General features: G+C 42.1%; 1 protein-coding gene across 4 annotated transcripts in view; it reads left to right on the forward strand.

Annotated features, from left to right (window-relative positions):
• The first annotated feature begins 1,731 nt into the window (after positions 1–1,731).
• The window catches only part of ORC5 (origin recognition complex subunit 5), a 163,974-nt gene continuing 146,458 nt past the window's right edge, over positions 1,732–19,247 (forward strand). For 2 of the 4 annotated variants that reach the window (XM_074984157.1, XM_074984159.1), the window contains exons 1-4: positions 1,732–1,778; positions 3,869–4,056; positions 6,277–6,369; positions 13,792–13,989. In XM_074984157.1, coding sequence (XP_074840258.1) covers positions 3,946–4,056; positions 6,277–6,369; positions 13,792–13,989 — 402 coding nt within the window. In that variant the 5' untranslated portion in view covers positions 1,732–1,778; positions 3,869–3,945. Of the gene's footprint in view, positions 1,779–1,835; positions 1,942–3,868; positions 4,057–6,276; positions 6,370–13,791; positions 13,990–19,247 lie in introns of those variants that run through there. The other 2 variants (XM_074984158.1, XM_074984160.1) reach the window with 2 other exon arrangements.

Raw genomic sequence — 19,247 nt, forward strand, 5'->3', positions numbered from 1 at the left:
TCTGGTAAATTTTAAATTATATTTCAATGTTCAATTACAACTATTTTAAAAACTAAAGAGGTCAGATTTTCAAACATTATTGCAACTAGAACAGAAAGGAATATATGTTAAGTGGTATTTGTTAATATTAGTGGTCTAGTGTTCAAAAATCAGGGCTTTAATAATAATAGAGATACATGTTTCTTAGAACTAGAGGGGACCTTGGGAGTCATCTAGGCCAGTCTGCTGCCCTCTTGGTGGGGCTGAGCACCATCCCTGATGTCTATTTGCCCCAATCCCTAAATGGCCTCTTTGTGGATTGAGATCACAACCTGGAGTTTAGCAGGCTAATGCTCAAACCACTGAGCTACCCCTGCCCTAGAGTACCTATTTTGCCCCAGATCCTAAATGGCCCCTCAGGATTGAACTCACAACACTGGACTTAACAGGCCAATGCCAAAACCACCAAGCTATCCCTCCCCCCAGAGTAAACAATCTTAATCTTAAAAACAATGAGAAGTCCTGTGGCACCTTATAGACTAACAGATTTATTGGCGCATAAGCTTTCATGGGCAAGGATCCACTTTGTTAGATGTAACAGCAACGAAGGGTCCTGTGGCATCTTACAGACTAACAGAAAAGTTTTGAGCATGAGCTTTCGTGAGCACAGTGGTGCTCACGGTGAGAGAGTGTGCCATACACTGATGCAACTGTTTGGCAACACCAGGCTACTGAGAATGACCGAACTGCCAGATCCCACCAGCCAGCAGCAAACCCTGGTGGAGCTTGCTGCTGTGTTACATTTAACTGTATTTACATACACACCAGACTCCACAATGTGAAATAAATAATACAAGCGAACGTGTGCCATGGCAATGAGGTACTGCTTTGCAAATACATTACTTGCCACCTGGATGTCAGATAACTTTTTTTTTTTAATAGAGAAAAAATCACTTGTCTAATGTGGTTCCCGAGGTGATGGCCTAGCTCGCCAGTACGGCTGGGCTGGCCCTGGCCCAAGGCTGATCTTTGTCCTTCCACATCGAGGGCCAACCCAAGCGGAGCAGGGGCCTGGTGCAACCCGCCCAGTACCCCAGCTGTGGGGGCGGAGGCAACCCCTCAGCACCGCGAGGGGCAGGCGGCGGAGGCAGCAGGGGTCACCTCCCCTGCCTCCACCACTCACCACACGGGCAGCGAGCGCAGCAATCCGCTGTGCGGGGCCAAGCCGGCGGCCAAACCTCGCTTCTCCAGGCGACAGGAACCGGAGGGGCCCTTTGCTTCCCGCTGCGGCTCCGGTCATCCACGGGGGGTGTGTGTGTGGGAGGGGCGGAGGTGACTCCTGCTGCCCCCACCCTCCAACCCTCGCCCCCAGGTGACCCCACCCTAAGGATAGCTGGGCGGCTGCCACGAGGCCCCCAAAAGCACAAGACTTGTCTCAGTTCATCCTACGGACGGGATAGCTCTGTCCCCAGTCTCCTCCTCCTGCGGCTGCTTCCCGTTCACCCGTCTGCCAATCCCGAGCTGCTCCTTCCCTCATTCCCCCGCCCCGCTGGCCTCTACGGCAGCGCAGCGCAGCGCAGCGCCGCCGAGGTACCCCCACCACTCCGCCCTCGGCTCCTACGCTATACGTGGAGGCAGGCGCAGTATGGGCGTCGGTATCGGGGAGGCGTCAAATTTCCTGATGCGCATGTGCAGAGGTGGTACTTGCGCGCTGGGGAGGGGCAATGTGCGCATGCGCGAAGGCTGGCGCGTGGTTCGGGGGCGGTGCGAGAGAAAGCGGTGTGACGGTTAGGGGCCGGGTGAGTGTGCGGCTCTGTCTGCCGGTGGACGGATGGCGGGAGAGCGCGTGCGGAAAGAAGGGCGGGGAGAGCGTCAGGGCTGCCCTGACACTGAAGGACCCAGAATCGGGGGGGGGCGGATCCTCATTCGGATCCTCCCGAATGCAGCAGTGCCCCGGGGCCGGTAGGCGAGGTCTCCTCACCTCTTCGCCTAGCTGGGGCCAGGCTCGCAGCCGGGGATGTGGGGCTCCCCGTGGCGGGACTACTTGCTGCAGACGCGTGCCGCTGCCCGTTGGGCTGAAGCGTTAACAGAGCTAGGGAATGGTTTCCTGTCAGCTCCGCCCCCTCCCACTCCGTGCTGGAGATGGGGGGCCGGGGCGGGGTTGCTGCAAGGTGCTGGGCGTGCGTTTGGCTATAGCAATAGGGTGCTACTACCGCAGCTGTGGTGTTAGTAAAATAGCCGTGTGTCCGAAAGCTTGCAGCAGCCCTTGCTATACAGAGTAGGTTGCCTGGTCAGTCTTGTGTTTATACTGGACCGCGTGGGGTATAATATAGTGCCTTTGGGAAGAGGCAAACGGAAGCGATTGCATTGTCCGCATGTGCTAATGTGATGTTACGGTTATAGCAACACACACAATTTGTCAAACGGCACTTTCACCCAGCGACATGGTTTTGATTTTATGCTGAAAACCTGGGAGGCAATCCTTGAGAAGCAGGGTTGCTTGGTTCCCCCTTTCCCAATCCAGAAAGCAGGGGTACCATGCTCTTTTCTTTGCTTGTACAATGTGCATAAAAAGACTTGCCTCACATGGCTATTTTAATATTTGTAAAACATTTGGGGTACCATCTTTACATGGATAAATCACAGATCCTCCTCTCAGCTAATGTGGTATCTTGCTTCATCCAGTCCTATCTCAGCTTGTGTTTCTGATATCTTTTCCTGGATGTCTAGATGCCATTTTAAACAAAATATGGTCAAAATAAAGATTTTGGTCTTTTCTGAAAGTTTCTCCCACTGGCCCTTTTCTTTACCAGAGTAGGCAGCACATTTCTTCTGCCTGTCACTTAGACATGTAAGTTTCTGTGATCTTTGACTGGGCCACGCTGTTTTGTTTTGTTTTTTTTTTAATCTGTATTTTTATCTGTCTCTGCTCAGTGAAGTTTCTCACCAGAGCCCTCATACTTAACGCTGCTCCACCTTTTGTTTTCCTCTAAGCCTAGCCTGGTGAAAGGTCATATTCTTAGTTTATTCTGAGCACATTAAATCACAGTTTTTAGTTGTCCATTGGCTCCCCCTTAACTTTTGCACTAAATAAAAGTTTCTGGTAGTACCTCTAAAGTCTCTTCATAATTTAACCCCACCTATTTAACTAATTTAGTAATTTGTTATGTCATCACTACGAAGGGTGCGATCCACAGACTATGTAGACTGAAGGATGCTACTACTTATGTCATCACTCCTGGCTTTTACTCTGCTAGTGCTCCCATGCTTTATCACCACTCAGCTGGTTTCTTAAGCACCTCTGGGCTTTCTGCCAGGCTGCAGCTTATGTTTAAGAAAAACATCTTGATAATATATGAAAATCCATTGTTTTTTCTTCCTTCATAACCTTTTTTAAGCCTGGTCTCTTGCTGTGATGCTTACTAATCTCAGCTTGTTAGACATGGCTAATAAGATATCCAGTTCAGACTATTCTGTTCTTTTCTTTCCATACTCCTTTACTTCCCACCTTTACTTTCAAAAAATAAAGTAAAAACTACAGTCTGTATAATTAGTAAAGTTCTGACATTCTTCATCATATTCATGGCTCATTTGTTGTATTTGCAACTCCTTTTTGTCTTTAAATCACAAACCTTTAAGGGCAGGTATTGTCTCTTTTCTGTTTCTGTGGAATGTCTAGTATTACTGGGTCCCAGCCCTGAATGGGGTCTTTGGGTTTTACCATGATATAGTCATCTTTCCCCTTTAGGTATAAAGTCTGATTATAATAAAAAAGTGTTCTCTTATTCAGGAACAGAGAGAGCCATGTTAGGCTGTATTCTAACAAAACAAAACAGCATTTAGTTTATTTTAGTTCTCCATATATGAACAAATAACCTTTATTTTCCAGGTCCTTACATTGGTTTGGTTGCTTCCTGGAAAGTGACGTGTATATAGTTACATGACTGATGACAAACTTGAATCAAAATGCCTAATTTTGAACATCCAGAGTATCCTGAAGCTACCTTGCTTCATTTGGAAAGTGTGGTGCCCTGTCGAGAATCCCAGGTGTCACAACTGTTGTCAATATTTGGAGAGGTAACTTTCTATATTGCATTTATGAGTAGATTATGGAATTTTTACCATGAAGTTTGTTTTTTATAATTTGAAAATGGGCTTCAGTGCATTATTACTGAGCTAGGCTAGCTGGTTATTTTTTTAATTTGAGATCCTGTATTATCCATCTTTCATATTAGCTTTTCTCAGTAAGTGTCTGATAAATTTGCAAACACTAGCTGCCCTAAGCAAAGGGGAGCTTTACAGTTATTGTTTGCCTCCTGGCTACTGTTAGTGGCTCTCCCCTGTTAGTCATTCTTAGCTGCTGCGAGGTAGTGATAGGAAAGATCCTTGCCCAGTCTATGTTTCACATAGCTTGTCTTTTCTTGGGGAGCCCTCCCATGTGGATAACTCTGCTGTTGTCAGTATCTTTTCGAACAGAAGCAACACAAAATGTGATTCTTGATTGTTTCATTGCCACTCAAAGCTCTTGGGTAGCAACTGAGAAACTTGCCAGAGACTTGTTAATTTTCACTCCGCTAGTGCTTTGCAAAGCTTCTGCAATAGCAGAGGCAATGGAGTTGTTTATCTTCAGGCTCTGGGAAGACAGTGTACGTTTACATTTGGTTAACAATATAAAATTGATGATTGTCTTGCAGTGCATTTGAGTTTTACAAGGTGTATTTATAAAGATTAATTTATGGGTATTTATTGTCCTTATAAAGGCTGGTAGCTTAATTTAGTTTAAAACAAAAGCTTAAATTTTGCAGAAACTTCATGGCTTCAGTTGTCCTCATACTTTCTAAGGTAAGCTTCCTAAGCTTGCGCCTAGGCTGTGAATTTTTCAATCATTGCCATCGGCACACATTGAAGGCTTGCCTTTATTCAAGCACTTGTTTTAAAGTTATGACCTTAGTGGATTTAGTTTTACTGTTGTTCAGAAAGGCTATGTACAAATGTATCCCAAAATAGCAACTCCTCTGCTACACAGCATGCATGAGATAGTAGTGCTGTTTTGAGCAGGGTTATTCTGGTTCCGGTACCTGTCATTGTATGAGGGGAGTGGAAACTTTGAAAAAGCAGCTTATTTTGAACTTTGCTGCAGTGTGGACAGGATCAAGTTCAAAATAAGTTATGTAATTTGCATTGTGTAAATTGCTTAAATTATTTTGAGTTATTAAGCAAGGTGTTCTCTGTTACATTTGTCAATTTGGGAGTCTTGGGCTTTGTTCTACTTGCTTGACAAAACTTGTTCACAGATGCTTAGCCCCACCCATCTTCCCCCCACCCGGCCAGTAACAGCAAAGTTTTGCTATGCTAGTGCACTTTTGAATGCTGCTTTACTTGCTGACAAAGCGGAATTCACTTGGTGGTGGTGGAAGTAGAGTATTCAGATATGCTGACTTAGCAACAGGGGTGTTGACACAGCATCATCACTAAAAGTGATATAGTACAGACACGCATTTACAGGAAACTCTCTCATATCCAGGAGCCCCAGGACTGGGAAAGTTGCTGGATTCAATATTCTGAATAATGGAGAGGTGTACCTAGCAATGCATAATAATAAAACAAGATTTGATATTGAGAAACAAAAGGTATGCAGAGTATTTTACTTACCAGCAACATTAGTATTTTACACTAAATAAAGGGAAGAAGGATTCTTTCGAAGAGGAGGGCTTACTTTTGAAAGAGCAGCATCTACACTGGCTTTCTTCTGTCAAAAGAAGCTCTTGAAATTAGAATATACAAATGAGGTGCCAAATATGCAAATTTACACCCATTTGCATACCTTTTTGAAAGAGGAATGCGAGTATAGATGCACCCCTACAGTCCCCATACCTCCATCCAGTGAAGACATGAGTTGGCTAACTTGAGTTAAAATCCAAGTTGTTTTCTTATGAGTTAAACAGCTTGCGGGGGGACGGACGGACGGACAAACAAACCCACCCACACACAAACTGTCTTCTCTTCGCCAGACTTTTACCTGAAATTACCTAACTTGCATTAAGAACATACTTTTTGCCTAATGAAAACAGTTTGTGTTCTGGGAGTTTCAGTGTGGCCCTTTGAATCCTGTTGTCTGTTTTGAAGGACTGTATAAGCAAAGTGATAAAATACCATGTTATATCTTACTTGGAGATGTATTTTTCACTCTCTTAAAACAAAGTGTTCCTTCTGGTAAAAAACTAGATGAGCCAAAGTTCTAAATCTCTGACATAAACAAAGTTAGGTATTATAAGTTTTTAAACTTTTTTTTCCCAGCGTCAGCATTTTAGCTTCCCATCCATCTTTATTTATGGACATACATCTAGTGGAAAGACCTATGTGATGCAGACCCTTCTAGAAACATTAGAGGTAAGGCTGAATTCAAATTCTTACTACATACTGTGGCAGGGCCAGGATGGAGGGCCCCTCAGAGGGAGCCCAAACAAACAGAACGGCCTGCAGGACAATCATAGGCAGCTGGGTGGGAGATGGCTCAGTGTAACTGGGGCCAGCTGGCCCCAATGACTGGGCCAATAAAGGCCTTTAAAAACCCTTTGCAGGGGAAGGTTGAGAAGACTCTGAGGGGTGAGCAGAGAGATGCAAGGAGACAGGCGTAGTGAGAGAACAGGTTTGAGAGGAGCAGCGGAGAGCAGCAGGAACACTAGAGGTCTCAGAGGGAGAGCAGGAGCTTCTACAGAAGAAGAGTGGGGACCCATGACTGCTACAGCCTGGAGAAGGTACCAGGGGAATCATCTGGGGAAGTTACCCAGGGAGGAGAGCTGCTGTGCTGAAGGCTAAGGGAGTCAGCTCCTCCCACTGGCAGCCACACAGGGTCCCTGGGCCAGAACCCAGCACAAGTGGGCAGGGGCTGAGTTTCCCCCAGAACACCCCTTTCCCCAGTGAGGGCAACTGGCCACTTAAGTGGTCCTAATGGACTGAATAGAGGCCAGAGACCCAGGAATAGGACTGACTTTGTCACAATACAAATTCATAAAACATGCTGAGCCAATGATGCTGCACAACATAATGCAGATTGAAATTCAAAGTTAAAGGAAATGTTTGAGATTTACTGAATCTAGTGCAGAGTAGTGGGTGAAAAGTAGTAGGCATCCTTCAGTCTGCATAGACTATGGATCGCGCCCTTTAAAGTTTCAATTGAGGACTTCATTTACAGCGTCTGTTGTGACTATGAAGATCCACATGAGAGTGACAGTCCTTGCTGCATCTCTTGCAGATGTAGTGGGTGTCTGGCAAGTCCTTATTGCGCTTTCTGTGTGCTCGCTTCTCCTCTGCTAGCTGTCTGATCTTCATCTCGCCTTTCTGAAGGCCCTTGTGTAACCCCTGCCTCCATCTGCTGCGGTCGTCCGCTAGTTCCTCCCAGTTGTCCAGGTCGATGTCTGCCTCTCTGAGGTCTCTCTTGCAGACATCTTTGTAGTGCAACTGGGGGCATCCGGGAGGTCTTTTGCCAGAGGCTATCTCACCATACAGGATGTCTTTTGGAATCCTTCCATCATTCATTCAGTGGGTGAAAAAGGTAAAGGGCCAGTGGTGATCATAATAAGCCAAGTATGAAATAAAAAAATGGGGTGTGGGGGGCAAACAAGAGGAATGTAAAAAGTCATGTAGCGTTTTAAAGGCTAACAAAATAATTAGGTGATGAGCTTTCGTGAGAAGTGGGTCTGTCCCATGAAAGCTCATTACCTAATAAGTTAGTCATTATAGTGCCACCTGCCTGCTTTTGTTCTGTTAGAATACAGACTAACACAGCTATCTGTCACTGTTGGACTTAAAGTGAGGCATGGTAAATGAAGATGGCTGTCAACACTGACTATAGTCAAGGACTTGCTCACCGATCTGAAAATCGTTTAGAGTTCACTTTTTTGAAGTGAGAAATTTACCTTTTAAATCCATTTTATTAACAAAGCTATATTTACATGGCATACTGCAAATATTAAATCCATAAATGCCACTGTTTGACTGTTTCTATTATAAAGTCTATATTCAGGGCACCATTTTGCTAGGTTGTACTGTACACAAGTAACATTAGTCATCTGGCAGTAGGATATGCCTCATTTACCATTTTCTAACATAATAGAATAAAAAAAATCTGAATAGTATGTCCTGGGGTCCTGCACTTCATGGCATTTTAAGTGCAGCCTTAGAGGCTTTGTGTGCCTCTACTCTGCCTCCTGTTCTCAGAGAGGCTTGGGTTATGGCATCATTGAATCAGTCTCATCATCAGCACAGTCATTTGTGGAGGAAACACCTTAGGTCTGCCTAGTCTCCTCCTACCTTCTAGGCCTGCCCTGGGGTTTGGGGGGAGCCCAGACCCCTCCCACAGGTACTGGGTTCTGGCCCAGGGACCCTATGCAGTTGCTGGGGCTTTTTGTCCCCACTCCCTCTTCATACAGTAACTGCTTCTGTGGACTACTTCCACCAGACATTTCCCAGTAGCTTCCTCAGATGGTTGCAGCAGCCTTCTCTTACTGGACATTCACTTTTCATATTTCTTGCTTCTTCCTTGTCTGTCCCCATCTCTTTCCCCCCTGCTAACGTTAGGGAAACCCTTTTAATAAAGGGTTCAGCAGGCCTTAAATGGCCACAGGTGTTGAATTAACAGCAGGTGCTGATTTAAGCCTGGATGAGCCTCAGTCTCTAGGACACACACACGCACAGACCCAGCTGCCCACATATTTGCCCTCCATGAGGCTGCTGTAGCCTGCTGCAGGCTGTGGTCTATCACCATATGTGCAAAGCCATGCAATTGCTTAAATAAATATATCTGTATAGATTTTGCCTATCCTCCTGGTTAACAAAATGAAGTATCAAAATACACCAATTAATGTGAATGATCCTTTCTCTAGGACAGTGTTTCCCAAACTTAAAACATTTACATACCTGTTTGGGACTTTGGCCTTATTGACATACCTCCTGTCCCAGTGCTTTTCTCCTGATTTTTAGTACTTCATTTTCTGCTGTGTACCATTTGAAAATCCTTTCATGTAACGCTAATGGTAGGTGTACCACACTTTGGGAAACACTGTGCTAGGCAAATAACTGAAGTACATGTTTGGTGACTTAAATCATGATTAAAATAAATTCTTTTAATTCCTTTTATTTAAATCTGATGTCAGTTACACTGGTTAGAAATGCGCATAGCTAGCAGCGTGAATCAGAATATTTTTTTCAACTTTTTACACTTATTTATGGGACAAGAAAAAAATTAGGGAATACTGACTTAAATTATGTTGTAATTTGAAAGATTCATTGCATTATTATAAATCTTCAGCATTGGTTTTCAGATGTTTTTTCCTGTTTGAATATGGAATTCAGTGTTAGAATTTGTTTAGATGTAAATCTCTTGCAAGACAGCAGATAAATATATAACGCAGAAATATCGGACATTGATGTATTAACTTCTCAATAGACTGTTGTAATTAAAAGCTCGTTTTGCAAACCTGCTGTCTTAAGTTAATAGCTGTGTTTAAAGTCTAATTTAAGCAATGGGGTGAAGAATTAAGATGTCCAATAAAATTTGAGCTTTTGAGAATATTACAGTTAGGCCCACTTAACTTTTTTGGCATTTTTGGCTTCTTTTGACCTTGTCTTATTGACTCTTAGCTTTTAAATTGCTAGAATTTAAATTATTTTGCTTTTGTCAGTAAATATGAGCTGTATGAACTTGGCAGTATACCTGTCTTACAGAACTGGAAGGGACCTTGGTGGTCATTGAGTCCAGTCCCCTGCCCTTGCAGCAGAACCTGTTGCTGTCCCTGACAGATTTTTCTTTTTTAAATCTATTTGCCCCAGATCCCTAAATGGCCCCCTCAAGGACTGGGATCTCAACTCTGGGTTTAGCAAGCTAATGCTCAAACCACTAAGCTATCCCTCCCGCCCCCCCTTAAAAAAGAAACAAAACAAAAAAAACCAAAAACCTAAATTGGTTAAGCTGTTGGATTGGCTCTGGAGTGGGGCCCATTCTCTGACCTTCTATGCCAAGACGGATCAGGCTGATGTGCTGCAGGCTGTGCTGGCACTGCTGAATTTAACCCATGGAAGGCTAAGAAGAAACACATTAGTTCTTCAGTACCATTTGTCTTCTAAACATGTCATCATAATGCCTTGCTCTGAAGATGGAGTCCTTTGTGTTCCCTTCTCCCAGGACAGCATCACTATCGCTACTTTTTGTCTGATTATGACTACTGGGCCTATTTGTTCGTATTCATACTAGTTTAGTAAGAAAATATGTTTCCTTGCAGTGAGACAAAAGAAAGATGTAGAATAAGTGTATTGAAGGGAAGAGGAGGAAACTCTGGGAACAGGAGTGGTGGAGTCTATCAGGAGGCATATCAGACAGTTGTGGACCCTACGTCCCAATGAACAGAGATGAGAAGCTCTGCTCCTCCCAGCAGAGTGCCCCAGCAAATCCCAGTCCATTAGGAAATGAACAGTTTTTGGTCCACTGGGCAAACTGTTTTCCAGAAGCTGAATATTTAAATTTACTGTACAAGTCCTTGTTCCCTCTATGAGAAGTGGAAAAAAGATGGTTTCACGTTTAAGTACTGTCAGCATAGAACCGTACTCTTGTACCAGAAGGTCTGAACTTTGTAGAAAGCAGTGAGCCTTTGGGTTTGAACACAAAACCAAACATGTAGTATACTATCCTGTTGAGAGACATGTCCCTGCCCCCATTCCAGTTCCTTTTGATCATGGCAGCCAAAAGATTTGTAATTTTGGGGCTTTTCATTCCTTTCTCCTTGTGGCCATTCTTTTGAATAAACTGAAATGTCTTTTGTTACTTAAGAAAATAATTGAATAATTCTGCACTGTCTGATGGACTTGCACCAATTTTTGTCACATCACCTTGCTGGATTGTTCTTTACTAGGTTATGTTTAGATTACAGGGATTTGGCAACAGAAGGTTTTGATGGAAGATATCATCTGTTGACAGATCATGGCCAAACTGCAAAGCAGATGGGAACAGCAATCCGCTCTGTCGATGGAGAGCAGCTGGACTGCCTGTTAGCTCTATTGGCAAAATGGCCAACTGGAAGCAAAGCAGATAGGGCTGCCTGATGTCCCAGAAGCCCTGTCTGTTGACTGAGGGCCCCCTGGAACGTCCAGACTGGCTTTCTGTCAACATGTTTCTGCTGACAGAGATGTTATTCGTTGCGGGGAGTTGTACCAGCTGTTGACAAAAATGCTGTGTTCTGTCTCCAGAACACCTTGGGAATCTGGATGCTTTGCAGGTTTTGTCAACAAAACATTCTGGTGTGGACATAGCCTTTTTGAGGGGAGACTCTGAAGTTGGTACATTGCCTTGTATGATATCTCTTCTCTTGAGCTCCCTGGGGAAGAATCATTCCATAAATTCTTTTTTACCTATGCAAGTTTTACAGTGAAGGATTATAAAAACAAATTTGAGGCATTTTTGAAGGTGGGGTCCCTGTGACCTGGTAGGTCACTATTGGGTTTGAACAGATTCTGCTTGAATAGCTTCAGTGTCGCTATATCTAAACATTAATGAAGAATAGCGTGTAACCAAAAGGGTGTAGTGTAAGGTCTGGTTTGCCAGTATGTCTGCTCTCATAAGAATATAAAAACGGCCATACTGGGTCAGACCAAAGATCCATCCAGCCCAGTAGCCTGTATGCTGACAGTGGCTGGTGCCGGGTGGGGGACGGGACGACGACCAAAGACAATGATCAAGCGATTTGTCTCCTCCCATCTATCTCCAGCCTCTGACAGTCAGAGGCCAGGGACACCATTCCTACCCTTGGCTAATAACCTTTTATGGACCTAACCTCCATGAATTTATCCAGCTCTTTCTTAAATTCTGTTACAGTCCTAGCCTTCACAGTCTCTTTGGGCAAGGAGTTCCACAGGTTAACTATGTGCTGAGTGAAGAATAACTTTTTTATTAGTTTTAAACCTGCTACCCATTAATTTCCTTTGGTGTCCTCTAGTTCTTGTATTATGGGAACAAGTAAATAACTTCTCCTTATTCACCCTCTCCACATCTGTCATAATTTTATATACCTCGATCATGTCCCCCCTCAGCCTCCTCTTTTCTAAACTGAAAAGTCATAATCTTTTTAGTCTCTTCTCATATGGGACCTGTTCCAAGCCCCTAATCATTCTAGTTGCCCTTTTCTGAACCTTTTCCAATGCCAGGATATTTTTTTTTTAGGTGAGGGGACCACATCTGTACACAGTATTCAAGATGTGGGTGTACCATCAATTTATATAGGGGCAGTAAGATACTCCTTGTCTTACTTTCTATCCCTTTTTAAATAATACCTAACATCCTATTTGCCTTTTTGACTGCCTCTGCGCACTTTGTGGATGTTTTCAAGGAACTATCTGCGATAACTCCAAGATCTCTTTCCTGATTAGTTTAGCTAAATTAACCTCCATTATATTATAAGTATAGTTGGGGTTATTTTTTCCAATGTGCATTACCTTACACTTATCCACATTAAATTTCATTTGCTATTTTGTTGCCCAATCGTTCAGTTTGATGAGATCTTTTTGAAGTTCTTCACAGTCTTGACAGCCTTTGTCTTGACTGTCTTGAACGGTTGTGTCATTTGCAAACTTTGCCGCCTCACTGTTCACCCTCCTCTCCAGATCATTTATGAATAAATTGAACAGGATTGGTCCCAGGACTGACCCTTGGGGGACACCACTAGTTACCCATCTCCATTTGGAAAATTTACCATTTATGCCTAGCCTTTGTTTCTTGTCTTTTAACCAGTTCTCAATCCATGAAAGGACCTTTCTTCTTATCCCATGACAACTTAATTTACATAAGATCCTTTGATGAGGTACCATGGCAGAGGCTTTCTGGAAATCTAAGTATACTATATCCACTGGATCTCCCCATCTGCATGTTTGTTAGCCCCTTCAGAGAACTCTGAGATTATCAAAACAAAAAAGCAGTGAAGTAGCACTTTAAAGACTAACAAAATAACTTATTAGGTGAGCTTTCGTGGGACAGACCCACTTCTTCAGACCATAGCCAGACCAGAACAGACTCAATATTTAAGGCACAGAGAACCAAAAACAGTAATCAAAGTGGACAAATCAGAAAGATGTTATAGTTTTTGGTTTCTGTTAGTAGGATCAGAGCAAATGCGATTTGCTTGGTTAAGGTCTACCACTACCTATGTACAGAACAAGAACGATCCTGCCTACGTTTGTTTGTTTTTTTTATATCCACGTGTTACTTTTTAGTCAGCTGAGAAACAAATTGAAAGCCCAGAATTTTCAAGCAGGAGCTAGTAGTTAGGCTGGACAGATTAGAGCCTTTTATTCATTTTTATGAGACTGTAAGATTATGTGAATCGTAATTTAGCTGTAACTGTTGTTTTAAATGAGAAATGTAGTATTTTATTTATTGATTTTTAAAAACTTAAAAAAATTTTTTTTCTAAAATAATTTTTATCCTCACTGGCATCTCTCGTATTGAGACACTGAAAAGGACATAATGTTTATGTATGCAGAATCTTTGTCCACTTTTTGCAATACGTGGACAGAGGTGGCATCCACTTTGATTCATCCCAAATGCTGATCTCTGTGGCTTTATATCCTAAGACACATCGGTAAAGGTTCTTTGGACTTTTGCAAGATATCTGCTGTCTTGGAAGAGGTTTACTCTGTTTTAGGAAGCAAAAAGATTAGAATATACTGATATCTGACTCTTTTTTTTTTTTTTGAACCACTTGGGTTTTTTTAATTCTTTATATTTTTTCCATATAATGAACTTTTATTATCTTTTTCTCATTTTAGCTTCCTCATGTATTTGTGAACTGTGCTGAATGTTTTACTTCAAGGCTCCTTTTAGAAGAAATTTTGACCCAATTGCGGAGCCTTTCATCTGAAGATAAACCTGGCTTTCATGTGTCTTGTGACACATTCAATGATTTCATACGTCTCTTTAAACAAGAAATAAATGCTCAGGGTCTACAGAATCAAACAGTATATATTGTAAGTAACTTTCAAGTTTCTCCTGTTTTTGCTTTGCTTAAATGTTTTTATTGGAGTTCCTTTATATATGGAAAAAATAGGTATTGCTCATCAATTGACATAGGATTTCTGTATTGTATTATATGAGCCCGATTCAAAGGTCAATAAATCAGTGAGAATCTTTCTGTTGGTTTCACTGAAGTTTGCTCTGGCACTCTATGCTTAGGGTTATTTATGTGTGAATACTAATAGATTATGCTAAATAGTTAACTAAATAACAAAAGTTGCCAATAGAGTAAATTTAATTCATTTTATAATGGGGTAGGGTCAGCCTGATAAATCTCCTTTGGGAGATACTTCTACCAAAGAGGAACCAAATGGGGGAATAGGGAAGGCAACCTGTGGAGTACCCAAATGGAGTGGATAGGTAGGCTAGCACACGCTGAATCTAGAGATCATGCTGGTTGGTAGCCTTAAGAAAAAGGGTGTTTGAACTTTTATGAAACTTCAAGCTGCAGCAGCAAGATTTAAAACTCAGTTCTTACCTGAAAAGGCAGCCAGTATGTGGTTGTACTAGAATGGAAAAAAACAAAGTAATGAGAAGTTAATTTGGCAGTCTTCTGTACAAAATGTAAACAGTAGATAGGAGTCCAGCAGAAAGACTATAGTTATATTCCAAGTGAAAAATAATGCATGAAGCATAATTATACAGGTTCAGCCTCCCTGGTTCAGCACCCTTGGGACCTGATTGGTCCCAGATCAGGGATTTTGCTGGACTGGGGTGGTCATTTCAAGGTGGACAACCCCCTCCTCCAGCTCTCCTCAGCCCATGCTCCTAGGTTCCGCTCCCTGCTGTCACCCATGACTTCCTGCCACCCCCTTCCCTCTGCAGGCTCCTCAGCTGCCAGCTCCCATCCCCAGTCACCCTCCCCAGCTGTGGCCTCCCTGGACTGCAGCTTTCTTCCTGGTCCCCGCCACGGCTTCTGGGGGTCGTGGCTTTGCATGCAGCCCTGGCAACAACTTCCCACCTGGTCTCGGGGATGAGCTGACTCTCCCCAGCCAGGGGCTTTGTGTGCAGCCCCTCCCAGAGCTTTCCAGACCTGCAGTTTCCTGCCCAGCTCTGGGGATGAGCCACCACAAGTCATTGCTCCCTGGCCAAGGACTTTGTGTGCAGCCCTGGCTTCCTGGGCTACAGCTTCCTGTCTCTGGGGATGAGCCACCATGAGCCTGGGCTGCCAGTTTACCAGCCTGGGCTCCCTGGCTGCTGCTGACCTCCCCTTGCTGCCAGATAAGCTGTGGCTGCCCTGCCCTGGGTTCCTGCCATTGATCTGGTTGGCCCCTCCTCCTCCCAGACGTGGGACTCTGATTGTTCAAGATCTGTGATCCTGCCAGATGACAAAGTTGCTGCTCAAGAGAATGCAGTATTTCAGAGTTTCAGCCTGTAGTAGCAGAAATCTTCAAATAGTATAAATAGTGGACACACTATGATTTTCTTAAAAGAACCAAAGATTTGTTAAGAGGCCAGTTGACTATATGTCAAGGTAAAATATTCAGACTGCAGGTTTCATGCCATTGGAAGAGGTTTTTAAAATATTTGCCCTAATCAGTTGTGTGATGTTTTGGATTACTTGAAGTCAAGTAAGGAAGAGATAAACAAGCATATTGAAACTTCTTCCTTTTATTTCACAGGCATAGGTAAAGGTTCATGTATTTTGATTAAAATATGAAAGTACTGAATTGAAGTTCATATTCTGTTTAGTAAATACGTTAATGTCTTAAAACTTTATATACAAACATTTTGAATAAAGTTTAAATATTTAAAGAACATGGAAGGTTATTCTGAAATTTTACTTTTATAATTACTCATTTTTAAACAGATAATCTTAAACGTGTGTAAACTTGAAGTGTGACAATGAATTCTGTAAAACGTCATTACTTTCATGTTAGTATATGACTTAGAGAAGGAAAAATGCTTGCTTTAAATATCCATAGGAACAGTTTAAATTTTATTTACCATTACTATCCCTCAGAATAGTAGAAGGTAATAAAAAATCCATTTTAGAAGACAGGACGTTAAATACTGTGAAATGATCAATTACATTGAGTAAAATGTTGCTAAATTAGAAGAAATAAGCGTTAAATTAGCATGTTTCAACTCTGTTCTTCATGGAAACACATGGGAGTTTGTGTGGATATCAGTTTGTGTGAATTAACCTGTCTCTTCTGGATTTATGAAAGGATTGTTTAATTGAGATTGATGAAAGAACTGCATACCGATAGCATAAACTAAAAAAACATAATTTTATTCTATTTTGTTTCTGGAACAAATATATTTCAGCCCTAATTAATTCAGAGAAAATTAAGATAAATGCTTGCTCTCTGGCAAAAAGTTCTAAATGTTTAAACCCAGGAACAGGTGCTGAGCATGAAGACAAAATGGTTTGTTAAAGCTGTTTGAAAGATGTGCTGACATACTTGTATTGATTCTTGCACTTAGAATGAGTGTTGTTCTTCATAATGTGATTTAACAATGACGTTGTAGAAATATATTTTTAAAAAGCTAAAACACCTAGCAAATACTATTTCGTTTACTTGTGAGCTTCATAACATATGCATTTATGGGCTGTTGGTATTTGTGTGTATTTATATGATGAGGCACTAGAGCTTCACCAGTGGTTACTGTGCAGCTGGCCATGTTATGACTCTATGGTGTCTTCTACCAAAAAAAAAAAAAGTTGATCTGCTTTTTTAATTGTGTACTCTTCTGCCAGGAAAAATAAGTGGTGAAGGGGAATCTCTTCAGTATAGTAGATAACACTTTTAACAAAAATATTAAGTAAGTTTGGCATGTTAGTCTTCAGGTATGCCTTATTATACTGTTATGCTTAAAAGAAGCACATGGGATCTCTTTCAGGGGGATAAGGCAACAATCCACATTTACTGATAATACATAGCATATGCTTTTACACGCAAACACTCTCTTTCTCTGCAGATGTTATAGGTACCAGTTTGGTGCTCACCCTGACTTATTGATCAGATAAGTCAGGTGTGAGGAGGAGCAGGGATCTTCGAGTATGGACTGGTGTGCCAAGTTTTAGCAGGACAGAACCTAAAGAATAGTACAAAACACCATGTAACATGTTTTCTTTTATGCATCTTTTTAGGGATTTTCCTCTGTGCAAGTCTATGCATTTTGCTCTATCAGGCCTTAATCAGTAACTTAGCATCACAATCAGTCCTTCTGAAACAAAATTGTTCTTGCAGTTATCTGATATCAGTATGTTGCCAGTCCCTCCTGGATGGTGTTTTTTTGGGAAAGTTATCAGTTCACTATCAAGGGGTGTTTGTCTCTGACTTTGAAGCTTGTCAGTCTGTGCAGTCCTATCTTCCCTGTCCAGTCTTTGTAGTTATTTGGTACCCCCCCCCACATCTTCAGCCCTGCCTCTGGTCATTTGGGTATGCAGTGGTCTTTATGCCTGTCTCTCTAAAAGAATTCTTTCATACACACAGGCACCACATTTCCATAATTGTAGCATGGACTAAGAGTAACAAGTTTTTTTTTCTAATACTATCATCACTGTACATTATAATTTAACATCAGAATACACCAACACGTTACACAGCTCTGGAGCTAAGTTAACAAAGGTGCCTGCTGCTAAGGCCTGCATCATGTAGGTAATTAGTATCACAACATACATTCATTATAACTAACTTATTGTCTACAAAACTATATGGGTACATTGTTTATATTGATTATAACTAGTTAATTTATGCATTATAAGGCTACAGTATAAAATGGTCTACGGAAGGATTTGGAGATTCATTTATACTTTTTTTCCAATGACTGTACTCTACTTTTGCATTATGGGAAGGTGTACATCACTAAGCCCTAACGGAAAGTTCAAACCAACCTTTGTGGCTTTGGTCAAAGGCATTCCAATTTGCTTCCCATTTTATTAATTGTATTATACTGGCACCTAGGAACACAGGTCATAGACCAGGAGGCTGTTGTGCTAAGCACTGTACAAACATGGAACAAAAAGCTCGTCAGTGCTCAAAGAAACTTACAGTCTCCGTATAGGACAAGAGACACATTCATATAGAAAGGGGAGTACAAATTAACAATGAGACTGTTCGCCAACACAATGAGCCATAGTCTCTTCATGCTACCAGCCTATGGAAAACAATTGCTTAATACCTACTTAATTTAAGATTTTTAGAACTTGATGCTAAACTTCAAGGTCTTGTCTACATCAGTGGTTCTCAACCTTTTCAGTAACATGGCATGCTTCAATGAGACAAACAATTCCACAACGCACCCACTTTTTCCCTGTGTGAAAGCCCGCCATGATAGGAGTAACAGATGAAAATTTCAGTGGTTACTTGTTTACTTGTGGGGGAGGAGGCAGCTCCAGAGAGCAGGCTTCCCTCCCCTTCCCATCCCCTTTGAGCCATGGTTGATCAAATTTCCCTCCCCCAACTCTTTGCAGAGCCATGGCAGGTGGAATGGGTGACCCTGTGCCAGCTGGGGGCTCAAGCAGCAAGGTTGCCTGAGTCCCAGCTGGTGCAAGGTTGGTCAACTTTCCCCTCAACATCTGCTTTGCAAAGCCTCTGGGAGGGGAAATTTACCAACCCTGTGCCAGCGGGAATCAGGCAGCCTTGCTGCTTGGGCCCCCAGCCAGCCCAAGGTTGGTCAGTTTGCAGAGCCATGGGGGGAATTGATGACCTCAAGATTGAGATAACAGATTCCAATAACACAAGCCTTTGTGAATGGGGTATTGCTGTATCAAATATTGTGTGATTCCAAAATACTTTTTTTTTTAATTTTACATTTGTTACTTTTCTATCTAGAGTTCTCTTCCACAAACAATGGAGATGCATACCTTTCAGTGCTTTGTGGGCAGGGCAGAATCAAAAACAAAATTTTAAATTAAAAAACACATTAATGCGAACAATTAGTACAGTCTTCTACAGACATTATAGTAGCAACAAATCAAAAGAAATAGTCAACTTGGATATCAATAGTTCAATACAGCACAATAAATAAAAAGAACTTTTCCCTCTACTTTAATTGTGGCATTAACTATTTTAAGCTTAAGAATTCTTTAACTGTAATCAGTAGTATTTTCACTTGGAGTAAGGCCACCCTTTCTCTCTCCAGTATGTAAACTATAGTAATTATTTATATACAGTTACCCCTGTTTAAAAAGTTGATATTTACCTGTAGTTACCACATTTTTCTAAGTTATTTTTGGGGTAGTATTTCACATAATACAAAG

Source organism: Carettochelys insculpta, chromosome 1 (assembly GCF_033958435.1).
Source record: "Carettochelys insculpta isolate YL-2023 chromosome 1, ASM3395843v1, whole genome shotgun sequence".
In the NCBI taxonomy this organism is placed as follows: Eukaryota; Metazoa; Chordata; order Testudines; family Carettochelyidae; genus Carettochelys; species Carettochelys insculpta.